This window comes from Lycium barbarum, chromosome 6 (genome assembly GCF_019175385.1).
Source record: "Lycium barbarum isolate Lr01 chromosome 6, ASM1917538v2, whole genome shotgun sequence".
Taxonomy (NCBI): domain Eukaryota; kingdom Viridiplantae; phylum Streptophyta; class Magnoliopsida; order Solanales; family Solanaceae; genus Lycium; species Lycium barbarum.
The window spans coordinates 101,474,533-101,498,521 of record NC_083342.1 but is presented as its reverse complement, the minus strand read 5'-3'; the positions used below and the strand labels follow the sequence as shown (position 1 = coordinate 101,498,521).

Sequence of the window (23,989 nt, the reverse complement as noted above, 5' to 3'; positions counted from 1 at the left end):
CTTCCATTAGCATATGAATAGGAAAAACTAACCCCAGTGGCCCACGTATTCCCAAAACCTAAAACTCCCTATCACGATATCACCCACGTTCTTATTTTGTTTTTCCTCACAAATTAAAAAACGAAACCGTCTTAACAAAAACTGCTTCGAATTTTCAATGCAAAATCATTAGCAAAAACTCTACTACCACATGAGCCCGTTTGGATTGGCTTATAAGTTGCTTATAAGCTGTTTTCAGTTTTTTTGAGTGTTTGACTGGCCAGCTTAAAGTCATTTTGTGCTTAAAATAAGGTCAAAAAAATAATTGGGCCCATTTGACTTAGCTTATCTAAAGCAGCTTATAAGCTGAAAACAGCTTATAAGCCAAAAAAAATAAGTTAGACTACCCCAACTTATTTTTTTTTAGCTTATAAGCTGTTTGCAGCTTATAGGCATAAGCCCATCCAAACAGGCTCCATAATTCCAAGACTTTCATTTCTTTTGTTTTTTTTTATATAGTGAAGGATGATGTGGGCAAAAGAACTTTCATCTTCATTGATCACTCATGTTTTCCCTGTTTCTTGGTTGTCAAAATTCAAGCAAAAGAAAGATGTCAACAGTGAGCATCTAGAAGCAGCAAAGATGAAGCGGAAGGCTTGGTGTGAGATGAAATTTTATGTAATTTAAACCATCAAGTACATATTTTCTGTTTCATTTATAAAAAATAAAATAAAAATTGTTAAGGAGTTCAATATTTATCCTCTAAGTAATTTTGCTGCAGACGATCAGGCTCTGAAACATGCTCTTTAATTTTTCAATTACTTTTATGTGAAGATTAAATTGGCAATATTATATTCGTGAAATCATTTCATAAATTCTTTCTTAGTAGATCTTCCATCTCAGTGCAAGTCACAATACCAGAATTTGGGCGTGACGGTTGGTTAAGACTTAGGACTTAAGCGGTGAGGAGAAGTTACTTATTAGAAGTAAATTAACTGCCGAATTTCTTATATTAAAATAACTTGAAATTGTATCCATCTCTATTAGTAATATTTTAAAATTATTTTTGTATGATTTGCTTGATATATATATCCGGTTATAATTGTGTGGTTGCAATTATCTTTTCAATCAATTTGAATTAAAACTTCCACAGGTAACCGCGTTACCACTTTATGTTTAGTTGAAAAGTGTCTAATAGATGTTGACTAAATGCCCCAAAGAAATGTCGCCTTAATTCTAGCTTTGCAGAAAACAATGAAGGATGCTGATAGTTGATTATATGGCTTAAAACTCACGGGATGACTGTTATCGAGCCCTCGTGCAAGAGTGAGTAACTGTGCATGTTCTTTGTTGTTTTTAGCCGTTGTGGAAATAGTGGATGATTACGGCATAGTAATATTTTCTTTCCCTCCTTAGCATCAAAATGCTAGATCTAAGGTTGGACCATTTCTTTGATGGTGTCAATTTAGTTTATTTAATGTAATTTTTTGGTGAATGTTTCTAGAAGGCATCTGAGAGGGAATTGCACATTATTCATAATTTAATTTGGCACCATTCATAGTACTGCTTTAATTCGTAACCTTTATGTTCTCATCTCCTTTCTCCCAGGTAATTGTTGACGATGTGATATACATTGAAACAAATAGTGGAGCAGTTAAAAAAGAGTGGGTAGGAGTGGTGCTTTTTGCTACAGAATTTGAGCTCGAGGCAGAAGAGTATGTTCCACTTTCTAAAGGAGAGGTTCAAAAAAGAAGGAGATAGTCCAGTTACTCTCATTCGTATGAAAACAATTAAGCCATTTTGTTCTATCCACTTGGTTATGAAATGCACTTCAGGTAAAAACGCTACCTTTTTTTGTTCAACACTTAAGCTGCCAAGCTACCTTTTTTTATTAAGCATTTTTTCCATAATGAAAAAATCGATTTAATCTGGTTTGAGTATTATGAAGATGTTTTATGTTTCTGAATTAAAGAAGAGGAAGAAGCTTTAGAGTTTTTTTGCTTTGAATTGATCAAGAATATTGAGTGGAATCAGTGGAATTACAGTGCTATGCTCTTTCAATTTCACTTTTCGCTTTTTCCTTTATTTGCCTCTTTTGAAATGGATGTGGACTTTTGCAAGTTTCATTTTTATCTACATTAGAAGTTTTCCCTTTTGCTACCTGAAAGTTTTCATCTATATTGTGAATATCTTCATTTATATGAGTGTGTTTTTCAGGGAGCCAGAACCATTATTACCTTCACCTAGAAGCTTGGTCATATTGACAACACCAGCAGGAATTAACGACAATAAAATAGTAATTGCACCTCCTGCTCCTTCATTGATGACAATGGAATAGCAACTTGACCTTCTGCTTCTTCATTCAATTAATCTATTAAGGTATCATCTATTTCTTGGTTGCTTATTCAATTTTCGGTCATATGTATATATCTGTTTTGGGTAGATTTATGAAAATAAAGACAAAATTGAAGCAATTAAAGGATTTAAGAAACTTATTTATAACTATTGTTAGTGATGGTGTGAGAATTAAAACTCAAAACTTGGAACAAAAGATGTCATGAATGTAAAGGGAATATAAGTTCCTTTTTCTTTTATGGGACGTTTTTGGTGTGAAAAAAGATTTCCTTTATCGTGAGTGTGATTGATTATTGTTTAAACCCAAAAAAAAATCAATTGATCCCTAGCTACGACTTCTCATAATATTTGATGAAAGTTGCATGTCTTCGCTCGCTCCCCCATATATGGTGGAATCCATTATATTCGTTGGTAAAGCACATGATTACGGCCTCAACATGTCGTCATTTGTTGTTGGTTTTGTTCGAATACATTCTCAAGGTAAAGAAAAAGGAGGGAGGGGTACCTTTCCTTTACATTTAATGTGATTTTGAAATTACTAGCATGGAACTATGACAATTATAGCGTAAAATGGTAATATGCAAACGAGTAGCTCGAGGCCGAACCTATGTATATGTATAGAACAATTTAGAAAGTTGAAAATCCTAGACCATGTTTCATGTCTATCATGGAAAACTGAGTAGCAAACCTACTATATCATTTTAGTAACTAATGTGTTGGTAGAAGAGTTCTAATTTGTTTAGTAATGCGTTATTACTCATTAAGAAAATCTAAAGCTTTGATCTACTCTGTAAATAAGAAGAAGGAAAAGAGGATGATGATTCATTTACATTACGAGTTGTATTACATTCAATTGAAAGATTAACAAGCTTAGAACTTCGTGATCTGTTGAATTATTTAGGGACCATGCATGAGCCATTTTAAAGCTTATGATGTTTTTAAAGGAAGCTATTGCAAAATAGAGGTGGGTAAACTTTAGGATAAAGAACTATGGATGTTGTCAACTGTTTATGTTCATACGGAGGGTCAAAAACTGGACAAATTTTAAAAATATTTGAATGGCGGCAATAAAAGGGAAAATCAAAGCCCTTTGAATTTAGACCGAAAGGGAAAAATGTAGGACAGCTAAATTGCTCCAATATGTGAATGTTCCAAGAGGGATTCCACCATTGGAATTACTTTTTACTCAGAGTTTCAACTTTCGGGAAAGAAGGCATTTCTCAATAACATGATTTTTGGGTTCTTAGGCATCAAGAGGTACGTTGAATCTCAAAACTTTTGGTTTCTTTATATAATTTGATATGGATAAACTAGATTATGGATGGATACAGTACATTCAATTAGATTCGAATTTATGAAAATCTAGGATTCATTAAAATTCTTCATATACAAATGAAGAATAGGAAATCTATCTATTATTAAAAGGAGAGGAAAAAGAATTAACCGTGCATATAGTGGCAGAAGCCCACTAAAAATCTGGTAATCTGTATTATATATTGATTGCGAAATTTTCTACAATATTATCTTAAGGTAAAATTATAGTATACGAAATAACTGAAGATGGAGACATGTAAAATTAATATGAAATAACCTTTGGTGTTGTTTCTACCATAATTGTATTCTTGCTAACTAATGAACTTTATGTGGCATTGAAAAAGGATGTTATGGTGAATCAACGGCGAACTTAAGAGGTTTTTATCAGACAAATCTAACATGATTTTGCTCATGACTTATTGCCTTCATTGTAATCGCATGTTTGTCTCATCCATTTCTGAAGTTTTGATAACGTGTTTGATATTATGCAGAGAGATAGCTGCTATCCTCTATTCCTCTATCACTTTTTCTATTAAGAGGCATATTAGATTAGGGAGGGAGGTCGGACATGCGACTTCCCATTTATGTATCTTCCTTCACGATCTTACGCTATTGGATCTATGTGACTTATATCCATTCCATATTTGGTGCGGCATTGTTTCAAGTATAAAAATTCATACATTTATCTTAGTACCATTTGAATGATAGATTTGACGTGTGCTTAGCGGTACATATTTTAAGTGAATTGATTTGTTTCAAGTGAGCTAAGATTTTGAACTGTACCAATTTGAAGGACTTTATGTTATTTTCTCTTATCACATTTATCTTACAACTATTTTTTTTTGTTCATTAGGGTAGCTCGCGATTAATTATACTGTGATTACTTTTCTTAACTATCAACCACGCATTGCACGAGTACTTATACTAGTTACATAATTATAGTAGATGTTATGCGGTATTTTCGAATATTGAGCGACAAAGTAGGAACAAATTGTTTAGGTAGAAGTAGTAGAATATTTTAGCTAAAAAAATGGAAGTGGTTACGGTATATAATTTCAATTACGGTACTTTTACCTTTCAATTCAAAGTTAAATTTAAATTGACTTTTAACCATGCTTCTTTGATAACTAATTCTTTCAAATCAAATTTAAACCATATTCTATATTTCAATTTAAACTTTCAAAACTTAAATTGGATAATCAGATTAGAAATATTAATGTTACATTTTTACTTAGCCGATCTTTCTGAGATTTTATTTAAATATTCACAAACATTAATTTTAACTTTATATTTCATCATTATTAGGTAAAAATTTTGCATTTCCGTTGGATGTTTCCACTTTCTGATAGGTGTAGTTAAAACAACTAAATTGCAACGATAATCTCTAAAGTTGCATATTTGTGCACCAAAATAAATTATACTATGTTATCATTTGAGAAGTTAAATATTATATTGACTGCTTTATAAGAATTTTTCACAATATTTTTATGTATAAGTGTAATAATACATTTATGATTTTAGAAAAACTTTAAATTTATTAATTCAAACTGATCTTCGTAATATTATCCTTCACCAATCACCAATACTTTTTGACGTGTTTTAGAAACAATATATTCTAATTTTAATTATAACTGTACTTGATTATAGGAATCCTCCGTATAAAAAAGAAAAACTTATTTTTCAACAGCTTTTGGAATCTATTTAGTATTTACTATGAAAAGAGGAGTCAATCTTACCATTTAAAGGAGTATTCTTGACTATAAATTAGATCCAAGAATATCAATTAATTATATTTCTCTAATCAAATACACTAAATTAGGTGAGTTCATTTAATAATGTTAATTCATTTCTTTTTAAAAATTGATACAGATAGAATTTATTGCTAAGTGGCTTATTTACATTACACTATTTGACTTAATATTAAGCTAGACTACCCTCTTTTTAATATAATATATAGATATAGATTTCTCACTCTTTTCTCCAATTTACAAATTACACCTACCTTCTGAAATTCCCCGTGCAAAACGAAGCTTCTTTTTTTCCAATATTTTTTTATGAAGCTGATATGATGGTGCAACTACTAATTTACATTTACATGTTAAAAAAAAATGTATGACAAGATATCTCACTATACTCAGAAAAGTCATTCGGCATGAAGGTAAATATCATTGATGCAAACTAAACCTAAGCTTCCACTAGGCATCACTTCAATAGGTTAGTTTGAAACACTTCGTCGATCTGTCATATAAGCAAGGGATGATAAATATTTTTTTAATACAAATTTGGTTACAAGGATTAAAAAAAAAAATAACTATTTTGTGCCATAATTATTTATATCAAGTTGAAATTTAATCAAACGCAAGATAAAATAGTTAATTTTTATCTTTATGTTATTATATTTATTCTTGTAATCAAACGGCCCCTAAAAATTTTACTTGACAAAAGAAGAAAAAAAGAGGAATTCAAATATTCCAACAAGGTATAGAAAGAAGTGAAATGTTCACTTCTATTTGTTCAGTTCGAAAAATCAAGAAATAATTTGTTATTTTATACCTATTGTACTTTTATTATGAAGTACTTCTCCATCCGTCCTAATTTAAGTAATATAATTTGACTAAGCACGAAGTTTAAGAAAGAAATGGAGAGTTTTAAAACTTGTGGTCTAATATAAGCCATAGATATTTGTGCGGCTCATTTCATTAAGGGTTAAAAGGGGAATTTTTAAGTTAAATCTTTTTCTAAAAATAGAAATGTATCATTCTTTTTTATATAGAAAGGGAAAGTGTATCACATAAATTGAGAAATGAGTAATTATTTGCAATCTATTTTGCAATTCAAATAATAAGGTTTAGAGGGTAAAAAGACGAACGATATTTCGCCAAGGTGCTTCGTGCCTTTAATATCATGTTGATAGATAACCATGTAATTACATATTTAAAAATAAAATAAAAGTGTTGAAAATATGTGTCCATGCCTTTTTATTTTGGTTCAAATAAGTGTGCACTCACATAATTAAGAAGATATTAACTTTATTTTTTTTCCAGATTTTTCCTTATTTACTTAAGGCAATAAATAATTCAGTGTTATTAATTAAGGGTAATTTAGTGAAAATACATATTTGTTTCTTAGAGTTAGTATTTTCTTAAGGCGTGTGTTAAAGACTAAATAAATACTTATTTTGAACCGAAGGAAGTAATGAATAACAATTGTTGCTATTCGATAAAAAAGATACAGTTAAAATGACTTAAATTTTCTTAGATTATTTTTTAAGAATGTATATTACAATTATATCTTTTTTATATAAAGGAGGACAAATGATCATGGAACTAAAACAAAGAGAGAGTTAGGAGCAGTATCAAAATGCTCTCATAATTATCTTTCTAATTGTCCTTTTTCGTACTTCCACGTCCCTTCTTTAACATGTCAATGAGGTTTAGTGATTTGTCGGGAGTAAGATTCCAAATTTGAAGGACAGAGCACTTTATCATTGCACATGCTTCTCTATTTGTCATGACCAGAATAAGGCATCTGGACATCTGGTGCTTCGTCATGGAAAAGGAATTCATACTTGTATTCGTCTCTTTCACCTTCGTGTAAAAGAATTCATACTTAATTTTAACTTTTAGACACACCGTCGTGTAAATAATTTTTACTTATTATGTTATTTTTACTTATTATAACAATTTTCTTTCTAACATATAAATTTCACCTGTTATGAAAAATTATTTGCAGATAATATAAACAAACTCCATTTATTTTTGTGGCATTTTTTTTTAATAATGCAACCAATAAAGAATTCATGTGGGGTTCCTTTTTTCCAACTCTTTTTTGTCACATGTGAAAGACAAAAGACTCTCACTGATCGACCCGCCCCTGCACATGAAATATGATTTTGAAAAAAATCATTTCAAACATATTTGAACCTACTGGAAGAGACATATTTGAACCTACTGGAAGAGTGTCCAAACATGCTTAGAAAAGGTAATTTTGTGATTATGATTTTTATTTTTTTATGCTTAGAAATTGATTGAGAGAGCTATTAGTGTTTCTCATAACATTCTTAAACATTGTTGGGTGAATTAAAGTGAAAAAAATAAAAGCTCTATTAATAGAATTTTCAAAAGCTTGAAAATTCACAAATGAGTATTTGTGAGTTGTTGAATTATTTAACAAGTTGATGATTCTCTCTCTCTCTCTTTTTTTTACCCTTCCCCTCAAGAGCTCTCCTTTTTGCTCTTTTGGTGACTCGAACCCACAACCTTCAGGTTGGAGGTGGAGGGTGCTTACCATATGAACAACGCCCTCTTGTCAGTAAATTGGTGATTGGAGTTTGTTGAAAATGTCATTTTGAAGTTGTGGTTAAAATTTGAAGTTATTCGATGAAAATTTTAGTTATTTAATGATGCTTTTGACGTATTTCGGATGGAGTTTCGTAGTTGAAGTTCATAGAAGATGAAACTCAATTTATGTATAAGTTTCTATAATATTATGTTATTTTGTATACCGAATTTATAATCACGATTGCGAAATTGATTATGTGAGTGTAAATTGAGAATCTAACTATGTAGGTGTAATTTATTGTGTTGAGCTATACATTTTTGAGAATTTTTTTTAATTTAAATCATGAATCCACTTCTGAATCCGCTTCTGATTCTCGGAAAATTTGTCACTAGATCACAACAAGATTTTTGGCTTATCGCTTCTCCTTCCCAAGACATGATTTTTGGATGGGAATATATTTCAAATATTGGGACATTTAGAAATAGTTTTGAGAAATATGGAGTCTCCCTTCTTTAATTTCATTATGCAAATATGAGGATTTTTTTTTTTTGTAAAAGACAGAAAAATAAGTTTGAGTTAGACCTATTAGCTTCAACTAGGTTCGAGAATTAAAATGTTTTATTTTGATCCCACTTGACCAAACTTTTAAACATCTATTTATTTTAAGCAGCGATTTTATCAAATAAATTTGAAAAGAATATATCACACCGGTGACGGATAAGAATCATGTGCTCCTTATAAGACTTGAGCAATCATCCACCCTTTGAGCTAACTCACACCCCAAAAGCTAGCTAAGATTCTTGGTCTCTTTGAACCCCTCTGTTGACCCTTCTTTGATATTCACATTGTTGACAGTGAATCCTCCAAACTGAGTTTTGTTTTGCTCCTTGATGTTGGACATGTCATTTGCTTTGTATGTGAGTTTGTTGGTCTCTTTTAACCCCTCTGTTGGCCCTTGTGTCGACATTATTGTTGTTGTTCTCTTTATTCTTTTCTCTGTTTGCTTGAGAGTTTGTAAAATTGGAATTAGCAATGAGATGATCCTGGATGTTGCAGTGGAAGCAATACTCAGGTAACTCAACTTTTTGATTAAAAGTTTCCAACTTTCCTTAATTGTTTCTGATTTGAGGGGCCTTATGAGGTCGATTTTCACTCTGAGCTTTGCAGTAGTTGGCCTGGTTTTACCTCTTGTTGCTTTGTCCATTACTATGGGGAATCCTGTAGGACTGACTATTCGACAGAGGGCATCGCATCCATGGCAGATCCGGGAGATTGATCCAAACCGGGGTCAGTGTAGTCTCCACTTCTGGTTTAAAATTTGAAGTTCATTTGATAATTTTCAAAGTGTTTCCCCCTTCAAAATAAATGAAGTCTCTCCCATAAACATTGTTATAATCTTCTTCGTTTGTAACATAATAAACACATGCTTCAAGTCTTTTGCCCCAGTTTTGACGTTGCTTTTTAGAGGAATTGATACGCCCAAATTACACCTTAAAAATCAGGAGTAAGCGGTCGTTGTCAAATATAGAACCCAACAAGGTTGGGGTCGAATCCCACAGAGAATACGATGAAGAAGAATACTTAATAAGTGTAACACCCGACTGTTAGTCTATATTTTCAGGGGAAGGGACATATAATAAAAGTTTGATTGTAGTTTGTTCATTAAAAACTGAGAATGGTTATAGAATGTAAACAATTGGTAAATGGGACTAAGGTTGTGGTTCAAATGGAAAGTAATACGATTGGGTGTCAATTCAACTTATTTATATGCCTAGGTGCGTTAAGCCAAGGGTTACATGATTCTTGCCAAAAGTTTTCCAACCAAATCAGCAAATTTCATCCTAGGCTTTTCCCAGCCCTAGAATGTTTCCTTTAAGAGAACTCCCATGTAGCCTCAACTAGCTTTCCTATTCCTAGCTCAAGCTATTAGATGGATTTAATGACCTAAATTGTTGCTATTAACTCTTTTCCTAACCTCTACTTTCTTTTCCAAGCAAAGTAATGGCATTAAGGCACAAGTAATGTTGTACACCATCACAAGACATTGATGCTTGAAGAGTTAATAGAAGACACCATTAGCATACAAACATAGTATGAATATGAAACCCAATCACATAACTAACACATTGGATACCACAACCTTAGCTGAAAGATTAGCTACTAATATTCATTAAAAGTAAAGCAATCAAGTAAAATGTATTCATAAATCTTACAAAAGTGTTGGATGAAGAAGATGACAAAGCTAAAAGAAATCTCTTAAATGCTTCAACAACCAACAGTAAATGACTCCACAAGATTTTATGCCAAAAACTGCAGGATAATGAATCCAAAACCCTAGAAAATCTATTTATAGCATGTCCAAAACGAGAACAATTTCCAGACAAAAATGCCCCTGTACATCAGGTGCGTCTCGCACTTGGTGTCGCAAGTGAAACATGCGAGTCGCATGTTGCACCAAATTATCGCATGTGTGACAATCTTCAGTCGTCTGTTGAGCAGCATATGCGACACCATATGCGATTCGCATGTGCAACATGTGACTCGCATGTGGTGTCGCATGCGGTGTCACACATGGTTTCTTCTTTAGCCTCTTTCTGTCAGCAGATGCTGCATCACATGCGATTCGCATGTAGCATATGCGACTCGCATGTGATGCCTTTGTTCAGTTCAGCTGGCTTTTTGCTTCATTTTCCTTCATTTTGCTTCAAGTTACTTCCGGCACATGTTATTCTACAAATTGTCACAAAAACACGAGAAACGACATCAAAAGTACTTGGGGATGTGCAAAAGACTAAGTAGTTGGCGTCGAATATCGCGTAATTTCACGACTCATCAACACCCCCAAACTTGTACTTTTGCTTGTCCTCAAGCATTTAAAACAGAACTACAACATATGCCAATTGCTAGGTACTACAATGATGATCGTGATCAGTCAAAACATAGTTATTCAAAATACGAGTTCCCCTCCCTCTTGTTGCGAGACATGGTGCCTTTCCTCAAAAGGTGGGAATTAGCCAACTGCTGCATTTGATGACACAAGGTTACTCTATCTTTAAGAGAAATGGCTTCAAATGAAGCGTCAAGAAGTAGTTCTTTCGTTGAGCCTAGTAATTCACATGCCCTCACAAAAAGACCAAAGAAAGTCCCACACACACATATTCACGAATAGCAACTGGGACAAAAGACGAATAAGGAGAGAAACACTCACACTCAGAAAAGAAAATGTACAAGTACAAAAAATGTGGTGCCATAAGCTTGCCCTTTAAGTATTTCTCCACTAATGTAAACACACTTTGTTCAAAATCAATTAGGACTTGCGGGTCATAGTTAAGGTTAGGGGTTAAGGTGGGGTGAAATTTGGGTAAGAGTGACTTGACGTCTCCCTAAGCATTTTCGAGCACGCTCCCTTCACCTAATCCGTACCTTCTTCAGCGTTTAAGCATTATCCGCCAATTTGTGACTCTTTTTTCCATTATCGTTATTGCTTCTCTAGTTTCCCCACTTATTCCTTACATCACAACCATTATTCACACCCTTGCGTTCACTGCTAAACCTACGATTTATGTGTACATATACACATCTTTCTTTACACAAATATCTACATATACTTTTTTTTTTTTTGGTTAACTACCACCCCCAAACTTATGCGTTTTAACCTGTTGTAGCATATTCGATTTGCTTAGGGAGATAGGGTGCTAAAAGATGGGTAAACAAGGGTAAAAGGAATGGGACCTGTCACATGGTTGTAATGAAAGAAAAGAAAAACACAGTTACGGCTCAAAAATGGGTTAACTAGGATATCAATGCTATGGGTAGGAGTTTTTAGGTTTAATGGCGGTACAAAGAGAGCCTAATATCCTTTTTCAAACAAGTGTAGTTTAGTATTTCGCCTTGAGATACTTTCCGGGCAAGTTCTAGATCACAATTATGCACAAGACTAGAACAATAACCTTTCACACACATGGCACATGGATTACTTTGATAACTTCTAACTACTTCTCAACCCATCATTTTAGACTTGCAAAACATTTGTGTGTCACCAAATGAGTCATGTTAGTGTTATTCCTCCCCTCTGAGTACATATACAAGAATTTTGGGAGGGGTGTTATCAAAATACGATGGAAAAACGAAACAAGAAAAATTTATAAACCGATCAACCATCACTATTATACTTGGCAATGACAAAGTACAAGTGTACAAACTTAAACATGAGCTATCCTAAAACAATAAAAACAAACATATGCCGCGTGAGCTGTCCTACCCCCAACAAAATGAATATGCAGTGTCCCCAATGCATCAAATGTAGTACAAGGGATGAGTAACTCACGATGGACGTCTGGCGTCCGATGGTGTCTGATCAGCAGGGAGGACCTCCAACGAAGGTATTATCAATGGGAGCGTCGCAGCATCACCCTCCCTCTCGGGTGTCAATATCTCAGGTCCCACAGACGGGGGCAGTCGTGTGTCAGCAGGAGGAGCGGTGGATGAACTGGCCTCACCCGCCCTCCGGGGTCGAGAGGCCCCCCTGGATTTTCTGCTCGCCTCAAGGGCCTGCTGCATGGCCACATATGTGTCTATCTCGTCTTCAGCGATACCAGCAGCTCGGGCGGAAGTACGTGCCTCCTCAACAGCTGGGTCAACCTCCAGCTCCTCATCAAACTCTTCCTCGCTTTCTTCCCCCTCTTCTTCCTCTTCTTCCTCAGTTTCTTCGTCCTCCCCAGCTGACTCCTCCACCCCTTTGTCCGAAGGCATGGCAGGCGTTGTGGGCCCAGTGGAGAATAAGGAGGCACCGGATGGTAGAATGGGTGCACTGAGCTCAATGTCATGGGCTTTCAATACCTGAATGTCCTTCTTGACTTTAGCTAGGTCCGCCCGAATGGCAGGAAGGCCGTCTGCACTGCCCCCCTCAATCTGCTCCAACCGACGATCAATGTGGCGAACATGCTCCTTAATTCTGTCCTGCTCTTTTCTAATATCTGTGATCGCCTGAGTGTAGGGTGCCATTGCTGCCTCAATCGCCTCCTTCACAAAGTTGGGGAGCCGCTCAACCAACCAATTAACTTTAGCATCTGCTGCCCGGAGCACTCGCATACCCTCGGCAGACACTCCACGAGCTGCTGTGGTGGATGGCGGAACCGTATCAGTAGGAACTGTAGTGGAAGAACTCGGAAGGTCAGACCTCGGTGCTCGAGGGGCTGTGCTGGGAGTGGTCTCCTCATCATCGGTGGCCAAGTCTTCGGACTCAAGAATATGAACATCAAGTGGTGTCCCCGAAGCTCTCGGCTCTGTACTCACCCGCTTTCGCTTTCTAGTTCCCGGTTCCAATTTGGTGTAATCAATCAATTGATCAGCCGGTACATTTCTGTCCACCCGAGGAATATCACGAACCTCTGTCCGGCGGCATAATTCAGTAATCAAACAGGGAAAAGGGAGAGATGTGCCCTTCTGAGTGGACGAATTCTTGATGTGGTCTCAGATAATTTCCCCCACATTGACAAGATGCCCCGACATGAGCGAAGCAATGAGAATACACTTTGCAATAGGTATGTTGGTGTTGTTCTTGGAAGGAATCACCCGCGATGATACGAGAGATAGCCAAAACTTGGCTTCGCGGTTGAAAGTGTTCTTCTCAATTGTGACCGATGGATCTAGCCATGGTGGAGTCCCAGAGGCAATCACTGAAGCAGCCCACTCTCGATGCTCCTCCGGGTTCTCCATCTTCAAATCATATTCCGAACTCACCGGAGGCCAACCTTCAACAGGGTCTGTTTCGCTGCGTTGCTCATATAGGATCGATGTTATGGTATCGGCAGCACAATCAATCTCTTTCCCCCGAACCGGAACCCAACACAAATGTGCCAAGGTTTTCTTTGGTTGGCGGCGCGACATCTTCGCATTCAGTGTGGCAGCATAAGCTGCGTAGAATTCCATTACCAGGGCCGGGCAATATACAGCGGGCTGCATGAAATAATTTCATCTCAAGGTTTCAAGCTTGCGAATGATGCCCGGACATTGGTCGTGCAGCCCCTGGAGAGTGACTCTCTTTTCGACAATGAAGCCCCGGACTGGATTCCCATCAGGCTTAATTGTATTCCAAGTCTTATATAGTTCCCTAGATCCAGGCATGGTGAACCGTTGCTCCATTGCTTCCCTCCGTTGACCTCTGGTAATAGCATCCTCGGGCTCAGGAGAGGAAGCCCCATGTGTCCCCTCTTCAGACTGGGGGACGGGATCAGCAGGTGCCTTGTCTTTTCGTCTTCGTGTTGCTCGTTTTCCTCCACCTTGAGGTTGGTTTGATCGAGCCATCCTGCACAACATACAAAAATATACCCATTATTTATGGTGTTCCTTTAACAACGATAAAGAAACAAATATATATATATATATTTTTTAAATGGTGGCACCACATGCGAGTCGCATGTGTGACATGCGATTCGCATATGGTGTCACATATGATGCCAGTGAGATCACTACTTGTGAGTGTCTCACTGTCACCACATGCTGCAGCATATGCGATTCGCATGTGCAACATGCGCATCGCATATGATGCTCGCATGTGAGTCACTTGAGTTGAGGTTTTTTTTTTTTTTTTTTTTTTTTACAACACAGATGCACACAAACAAAACATGTTTACGTAACTGTTTCCGTTAAGATCATTTTCCCCCGTCTATCATTGGAAAAATGCTATTCAATTACTCACACACATCTATATTCGATGATTGTTCTTCACAACAGACAATGACACTTTGTAATCCAAAAAACATCACGGGTCCTATTTCACAGGTAAGGTGCCATGGGTACTCAAGAATTCTCCATTTTGGCGAACGATCATATTTCCGCAACATTCAAGCATTCAGAGGGTCATTTAGGCATTTAATCACATGAGTTGCGAGCGATCCTAAACTAACAATTCTGACAACAACTGGGTACTCAAGAATTCCCCAGTCATTATCTCATTCGTCACCAACAACCAATTCCTAGATGGACTACACAATCATGGGTACTCAAGAATCAACCCACAAAATCACATAAAATAGATCTACCCAACTAACTAAATACAACGAGTGGTACGGTACTACGGTATGATAATGACATGGAATTGAGCAAGTAGTAAATACCCACTAATGTACAGGAGAGAAAAGTCGACATACCTTGAAAGTTAATGAAAGTAGGAAACCTTGAAATCCTTTGTTTTCAGGGGAAAAGAAGTAAATACCAGTCAGGATTTGGGGAAGTGATTAAAGATGATTAGAGTGAAATGGAATTATGGGATGATGTAGGGGAGAAGAAGGAATGGGAGGAGAGGGAATCGTGAAGTTTGTAACTGAAAAAACACCGTTATTTTGTTATTTAAAACAAGATTGGTTCCCGCCGGGTCGGGTCGACCTGCGTCTTTTGACTTACCTGCACAACATGCGACTCGCACATTATGTCGCATGTGTGACATGCGAGTCGCATGTCGTGACACTCCATCGCATATGATGACAAAAACTTTTGTTCTCAATGACTGAATTTTGGCATCAGATGCCAGACGCATTTTCCATGCCAGACACCACATGCGATTCGCATGTGGTGTCGCATGTCATTTGGCATTTTTCCAATTCTTCTTCTTTGTGCACACTTTATTCCTACACACTTGGACACACATCAAAACATAATAAAAGTAAGAACAATAATCACATGAAAATGAAACTTGGGTTGCCTCCCAAGAAGCGCTTGATTTTACGTCGCAGCACGACGTTGATACCTGTTTAGCTCTTTTATGGCTCATTGAGGATGAAGACCTCGATAATCTTTGCTTCATTCTGAGATCCCCAGTAATGTTTCACCCGTTGCCCATTCACTTTGATTTTATTACCACTTGGGCAAACAAGTTCAATTGCTCTAGATGGGAACACTTGTGTGATTTCAAACGGGCCAGACCATTTGGATTTCAACTTCCCGGGAAACAACCGGAGCCTGGAGTTAAACAACAATACCCGATCTCCGATGCTGAACTCTCTTTGCAAGATCTTCCTGTCATGGAAGTGTTTCATGCGGGCCTTGTAGAGTGAAGAACTCGCATATGCCTTAAGTCGAAATTCATCGAGTTCGTTCATCTGCTCCAACCTCAAGTTTGAGGCATCACCCCATTCTAGATTCAACTTTTTCAAGGCCCACAATGCCTTATGTTCGAGTTCTACCGGAAGATGACAGGCTTTTCCAAATACCAGTTGATATGGGGACATGCCAATTGGTGTCTTGTAGGCTGTTCGGTATGCCCATAGGGCATCATCCAATTTCCTTGACCAATCAGTCCGGTTAGCATTCACTGTTTTGGAAAGGATGCTCTTAATTTCTCTATTTGAGACCTCAACTTGGCCACTTGTTTGGGGATGATACGGGGTGGCAACTTTATGCTTGACCCCATACTTCTCAAGAAGAGTCTTGAATAATCGATTGCAGAAATGAGAGCCCCCGTCACTAATGATTGCCCTTGGAGTTCCGAACCTTGAGAAGATAACCCTTTTCAAAAATGCAGTGACACTTCTTCCTTCATTGTTGGGGAGCGCGACGGCTTCCACCCATTTGGATACGTAGTCTACTGCCACAAGAATGTACCTGTTGCTGTAGGAGCTTACAAATGGACCCATAAAATCAATGCCCCATACATCGAACAATTCAACTTCGAGAATCGGTGTCATTGGTAGCTCATGACTTCTTGATATGCCCCCATGCCTTTGACATTGATTACAAGCTTTCACAAAGTCATGAGCATCTTGATGGATTGTCGGCCAATAAAAACCACTTTGAAAAACCTTAGCCGCCGTTCTTGAGCTACTATGATGTCCACCCACCGGTGATGAGTGACAAGCTTCGATGATGGGCACCATTTCTACTTCGGGTATGCACCTCCTTATGATGTTGTCGGCGCAAACCCTGAATAGATATGGCTCGTCCCAATAGAATTTCCGGGCATCACTCAAAAACTTCTTCTTTTGGTGGAAGCTCAAATCCACCGGCATAATGTCGCTTGCATGGAAGTTAGCAAAATCGGCATACCAAGGGATCATGTCATGCGACCCCGCCATTACTTGCTCATCCAGAAATGACTCATTGATTTCTAGGCCATCCAATGGACGCCCACCTTCTTCAAGACGAGACAAGTGGTCCGCCACTTGATTTTCACACCCTTTTCTATCTTTGACTTCAAAGTCAAACTCTTGCAAGAGAAGGACCCAACGTATCAACCTCGGTTTTGCATCTTTCTTTGTCATGAGGTAACGTAGGGCTGCATGATCGGTGTGAACAATCATATGAGTGCCCAAAAGATAAGCCCGGAACTTCTCGAAAGCAAATACAATAGCCAGCAACTCTTGTTCTGTGACAGTGTAATTCATTTGGGCACTGTTCAGAGTCTTGCTTGCATAGTAAATTGGGTGAAAGATCTTATCACGCTTCTGGCCAAGAACAGCCCCCATGGCAAAGCCACTTGCATCACACATAAGCTCAAAGGGTTGAGACCAGTCCGGGGCAATGATGATAGGAGCCGATGTGAGTCTCTCTTTCAGAGCCTCAAATGCCTTCAAGCAAGCATCATCAAATACAAACTTCGACTCCTTCTCCAACAACTTGCATAGCGGGTTGGATATTTTCGAGAAATCCTTGACAAATCTTCTATAAAACCCAGCATGTCCAAGGAAGCTACGAACACCTTTAATGGAAATTGGAGGGGGAAGCTTAACAATAACCTCAATTTTAACTTGGTCGACTTCAAGCCCCTTTTCCGAAATCTTGTGCCCCAAGACGATGCCTTCTCTAACCATGAAGAGGCACTTCTCCCAATTCAGAACCAAATTTGTCTCTTCACATCGTTTCAATACTTGGGCAAGATTCTGCAAGCATTCATCAAAGGAATCCCCAACTACGGAAAAGTCATCCATGAAGATTTCAATGGACTCCTCAACCATATCGGAGAAAATAGACATCATGCAACGTTGAAATGTTGCGGGCGCATTGCATAACCCAAAAGGCATTCTTTTAAAGGCAAAAGTCCCATAAGGACAAGTGAAGGTAGTTTTCTCTTGGTCCTCGGGGGCAATGGTGATTTGGTTGTACCCGGAATACCCATCAAGGAAGCAATAATAATCTCTGCCCGCAAGCCTATCAAGCATTTGGTCCATGAATGGCATTGGGAAGTGGTCCTTTTTGGTCCACTTATTCAGCTTCCGATAATCCATGCAAACACGCCATCCGGTAACCTTGCGAGTGGGAATCAACTCATTTTTATCATTCGCAACCACGGTGATTCCACCCTTTTTTGGCACGCATTGAACCGGACTCACCCATGAGCTATCCGAAATGGGGTACACAACCCCGGCATCTAACCACTTGATTATCTCAACTTTTACGACCTCTTGCATGGGAGGATTTAACCTCCTTTTATGTTCAACGCTTGGCTCACAGTCTTCATCAAGCTGAATTTTATGTGTACAAATACCGGGTGGAATCCCTTGAATATCCGCAATACTCCACCCGATAGCTTTTTTGTATCTTCTCAAGATCACCATCAACCTCTCTCTTTTCTCATCCGTCAACCGGGCAGATATAATCACAGGCAATGTGTTGTTGAGTACAAGAAACTCATACCTCAAATGTGAAGGAAGAGGTTTGAGTTCCAAAGTAGGAGGCTCAATAATTGAAGGTTTTGCAGGAGGAGTTGCTCGGTTTTCCAAGTCAAGATCGAGTCTCTTTGGATTGAGGTGGTAAGACCCCATTCCAATCAGTGCATTGACCATCTCCTCAAATTCTTTTTCGTCGTCCCATTCATAATTCATTATCACCGCCGCCAACATATCACCTATATGCTCTTGTTCTATGGTTGTCTCCATTGCTTCATCAATTGTGTCAATAACCGACACAACACTCATATCCGCCGGTTGTTTCATTGACTTGCAAATATGGAAAGTGATCTCTTCATCGTTCATTCTAAATTTCATATCACCTCTTTCCACATCCACGAGGGAACGCCCTGTGGCTAAGAATGGTCTTCCCAAGATTATGGGAACTTCAAAGTCAACTTCACAATCCAAGATCACAAAATCGGCCGGAAAAATAAATTTATCCACTTTTACAAGCACATCATAAAGAATACCAATGGGCCTCTTTACGGTTCTATCCGCCATAAGTAATCTCATTGTGGTAGGACGGGGGGTGCCCAATCCCAACTTGTTGAATATAGAAAGCGGCATCAAATTGATGCTTGCTCCAAGATCACATAAAGCTTTAGCAAACTTGTATTTACCGATGGTGCATGGAATTGTGAATGCTCCGGGGTATTCTTTTTTGTGCACCAAATCTTTGGTGACGATTGCACTACAATGATGAGTGCCCCCCAATGTTTCACTGCCAGGACTCCTTCTTTTGGTCACGAGATCTTTCATGAATTTCGCATAACCTGGCATTTGTTCAAGTTCCTCAACCAATGCAATATTTATTGAGAGATCCTTTAATCGTTCGATGAACTTGAGGAACTTTCCATCTTCCGCTTTCTTTGCCAATCGTTGGGGAAAAGGAGGGGGAGGCCTCATAACGGGCGGTGAAGCCCTTGGTACCTCCTCCGCCTCTTCCTTGCTTTCCGAGGCATCATTGATTTCCGGCAGGTCCTCGTTAATGATAGTCTTTTCAATACCAGCCCGCATATTCTTTGGGTTCGCTTCTTCTTCAATAACCATGGGTTCTTCAACTATTTTCTCTTCATCACCCAACACATTCTCTTTCACCAACGCATTTTCCCCAATTGTTTTGCCACTCCTAGTAGTAATTGCCTTGCATTGATGATCACCATCATTTCTTGGATTTGCAACCGTGTCACTAGGGAGTGAGCCTTTCTGCCTTTGGTTTAGGATTGCCGAGATTTGGCCAAGTTGAGACTCCAATTGTTTAATGGAGGTGGAGTGTGAACTTACAACTTGGCCCATGGATTTGACCTCATCTCTAGTCTACTTGCAAAAGGTATCGGTGGATTCCACTTTCCTCAACACCCTTGACAACATATCTTCAATTTTTGAACTAGCGGGGTCGCTGTTGGGCGGTTGAACAGAGCTTGGTTGATTTACCTTTGGAGGGACATACGAATTTGTGCTCCGATGGTTGTTGTAATTTCTATTGTAACCCCCTTGATTGTTGTCACGATTATCTCTCCAATTAGAATGACCTTGTTCTTTGTTCCAACCTTGATTCCCTTGACCTTGCCGCCAAGATCCTTGATTCGGATCTTGGTAGTTTGGACGGGAACCCTCCCTTAGATTGTTGACATAACTTGCTTCCTCGTCATACATTTGAAAACATTGCTCATCTGAAGGGCCCCCTTCACAGGTTTCTACAGCGTTCACCTTTTTGCTTCCGCCACCCATGACATGTTTTGTCAGAAGGTCCATTTGGGTGACAAGTTTTGCCATGGACTCATCTCTCTCTTCCTCCTTCTTAATCATCTCACGAGTGAGCACATGTTTGGAGGAACTTCCTCCACCCACTTCCGAATCCCTAGTGTGCCATGCTTCATTAGTCTCGGTCAATTTATCCAACAATTCACAAACGGTGGCATAAGAATTATCCATAAGAGACCCCTCTGCAATGTTGTTTGCCATTGATTTGTTGACCGAATCTAGAGATCTATAAAATGTTTGTAGAAGCACACCATCGGGCAACCCATGCTTGGGACAGCTTTTGACTTTTTTTTTTAAAACGAGTCCAAGTTTCATGGAGAGCCTCATCAGGAAGTTGACGAAAGTTGTTGATTTCGTCACGGAGTTGTAACATCCGCGATGGAGGGAAGAACTTATTGAGGAATGCTTTAGTCAGTTCCTCCCAAGTAGTGATGGATCCGGAAGGAAGATCATCTAACCAAGCTGTGGCTTCCCCCGTTAGAGTGTACGGGAAGAGCCGTAGCCTGACTGCTTCAAGTGAGACGCCCGGATGCACATTGGTAGAACAGACCCCAAGAAAGTTCCTAAGGTGCCTATTCGGGTCTTCTTTGGGTAGACCACCGAACAGGCCCTTAGTGTTGAGCAGGTGCAGCATTGTGTTGGTTATATGGAAACTCGAGTTTCCAATTAAAGGCGGGGGCTGAATTGCAGCTGCATAGCCTGCCCCCGCAGCTTCTTCACCAACCGCTGCTGGTGGATTTTGGACAGGGATACCATTCTCATCCATATTTCCTGCACAACAAACAACAACAAAAAGGAAATAAGAAAAGAAAATAAAGACTAAAAGTAAAGTTTTACACTAGTTAGTAAATTTCTAGACCGTTTTCCCCGGCAACGGCGCCAAAATTTGATACGCCCAAATTACACCTTAAAAATCAGGAGTAAGCGGTCGTTGTCAAATATAGAACCCAACAAGGTTGGGGTCGAATCCCACAGAGAATACGATGAAGAAGAATACTTAATAAGTGTAACACCCGACTGTTAGTCTATATTTTCAGGGGAAGGGACATATAATAAAAGTTTGATTGTAGTTTGTTCATTAAAAACTGAGAATGGTTATAGAATGTAAACAATTGGTAAATGGGACTAAGGTTGTGGTTCAAATGGAAAGTAATACGATTGGGTGTCAATTCAACTTATTTATATGCCTAGGTGCGTTAAGCCAAGGGTTACATGATTCTTGCCAAAAGTTTTCCAACCAAATCAGCAAATTTCATCCTAGGCTTTTCCCAGCCCTAGAATGTTTCCTTTAAGAGAACTCCCATGTAGCCTCAACTAGCTTTCCTATTCCTAGCTCAAGCTATTAGATGGATTTAATGACCTAAATTGTTGCTATTAACTCTTTTCCTAACCTCTACTTTCTTTTCCAAGCAAAGTAATGGCATTAAGGCACAAGTAATGTTGTACACCATCACAAGACATTGATGCTTGAAGAGTTAATAGAAGACACCATTAGCATACAAACATAGTATGAATATGAAACCCAATCACATAACTAACACATTGGATACCACAACCTTAGCTGAAAGATTAGCTACTAATATTCATTAAAAGTAAAGCAATCAAGTAAAATGTATTCATAAATCTTACAAAAGTGTTGGATGAAGAAAATGACAAAGCTAAAAGAAATCTCTTAAATGCTTCAACAACCAACAGTAAATGACTCCACAAGAGTTTATGCCAAAAACTGCAGGATAATGAATCCAAAACCCTAGAAAATCTATTTATAGCATGTCCAAAACGAGAACAATTTCCAGACAAAAATGCCCCTGTACATCAGGTGCGTCTCGCACTTGGTGTCGCAAGTGCAACATGCGAGTCGCATGTTGCACCAAATTATCGCATGTGTGACAATATTCAGTCGTCTGTTGAGCAGCATATGCGACACCATATGCGATTCGCATGTGCAACATGCGACTCGCATGTGGTGTCGCATGTGGTGTCACACATGGTTTCTTCTTTAGCCTCTTTCTGTCAGCAGATGCTGCATCACATGCGATTCGCATGTAGCATATGCGACTCGTATGTGATGCCCTTGTTCAGTTCAGCTGGCTTTTTGCTTCATTTTCCTTCATTTTGCTTTAAGTTACTTTCGGCACATGTTATTCTACAAATTGTCACAAAAACACGAGAAACGACATCAAAAGTACTTGGGGATGTGCAAAAGACTAAGTAGTTGGCGTCGAATATCGCGTAATTTCACGACTCATCAGGAATCATTTTGTCAAATTCAGTCCTAATTTTCTCAATAGCAAAACAGTTACAATTGAACTTACCTTTAATCGGCCATTTGCAGGTTTCTACAAGCAGTTTATTCTCTTCTTCGGTGAAGACCACAATTATTTTTCCTTCAATAACTTCGTGCGGTCTAGGCTTAAGCCGAATTCTTCTCTTTTGTGTGTTCCCCGTATTGATGTTCGGAGCACCAACATATGATCCTTTTTGTGTCGCATATGAAGCGACAAGCTCGCTCGGTTCACCTTTTTCCAGCAATGGAAATTAGGTTTGAAGATTTAGGATTTGAGGTAAATTGGGTTTTTGGGTGCCAATTGTAGATATTGTTCTCTGGCTGCGAGGTGGGGTGGGGTGGGGCGGGGGGTTGGTGGGGTGTCTGGGGGACAAAGAAGAGGGAGACCAGAGAAATGACTGAAAGGTTCATAGTCGGGTTTGATCCCAGTTGGAACTAGCCGTTTTCGGCGAGAAAATAGTCGTTAATGGCTGTTAGACGAGAAGAGAGAGAACGGAAGAGCACTTTTGTATGGAGAGCTTTTCGCTGATTTCATTTATAATGAGAAGTTACAAACTTATGCTTCCTCACCAACTATCACAACTGATAAATTACTTTTGCTACTATTTCTTTTCAGTGTATTGTTGTTGTTCATGATAATTAGATTTCATTATTCCATCCAAAATTTGGCCAAACACTTTAACGTTTGAAAAACTACTTCTAATTTTATAGAAGTTCAAACAAACAATCTATAATTAAAGGGCAATTATACTCAATCTAAATAATATAAGGATCAAAAGCGAAATAAACTAATAATTTAAGGACTACAAATGCTATTTTCATGATTTCAAACAAAGGAATGTAGGAGAGAGGAGTGTAGGTAAGATTTTTATTTCACACATGTCATGGGGTTGTGGTATGAATAAGTTCTTCCATTTTTAATTATAGATTTTAAGTTTAGATTATGTGAATGAAAAAAAACTGTTATAGATAGCGTATCCCCTCCTTTAATGGATCTTATGCAACCTAAATTCAAATTAACCAAAATTTCAAAGAGAATATCAAATACTGAATATGAAAAAGAATGAAAATCTCATTTGTTTTTCTTTTTCAATGCAAGGATGAACTCATAATACTAGTACAAAAAAAAAAAAAAATAGAAGGATGTGTTTAGCAGAAAAGGAAATTTCTTCACTGGTTTTGGTTCTTTAAAAATTGATAAAATGACATACGTATAAGTTCCAAACACTTTAGTGGGCACAAAATAGGAATACCACTAAATTTGGCACAACTAGTGGTTCGATTAATTAAAGTTCAAAAGAGAGAGTTGATCATTGAAAAGTCATTATTCTTTGTCGGGTTTGGG

At 38.0% G+C, this 23,989-nt stretch overlaps 1 protein-coding gene and 1 long non-coding RNA gene across 2 annotated transcripts; one reads left to right on the top strand and one right to left on the bottom strand.

Annotated features, from left to right (window-relative positions):
* Positions 1–995: 995 nt before the first annotated feature.
* On the top strand, positions 996–2,438 carry LOC132599879 (uncharacterized). Its single transcript, XR_009567057.1, has 3 exons — positions 996–1,305; positions 1,588–1,814; positions 2,197–2,438. It is a non-coding gene; the product is annotated as an uncharacterized LOC132599879 (long non-coding RNA).
* Positions 2,439–13,902: 11,464 nt separating this feature from the next.
* LOC132644264 (uncharacterized) lies at positions 13,903–21,123 on the bottom strand. The gene is made up of 7 exons (XM_060360850.1): positions 21,046–21,123; positions 19,367–19,799; positions 18,447–18,946; positions 17,712–17,960; positions 16,892–17,597; positions 15,853–16,594; positions 13,903–14,236 (listed from the first exon to the last, which is right to left on the bottom strand). Exons 1-7 carry the CDS (start codon positions 21,121–21,123, stop codon positions 13,903–13,905), a joined length of 3,042 nt encoding a protein of 1,013 aa, XP_060216833.1.
* Between the last annotated feature and the right edge of the window lie 2,866 nt (positions 21,124–23,989).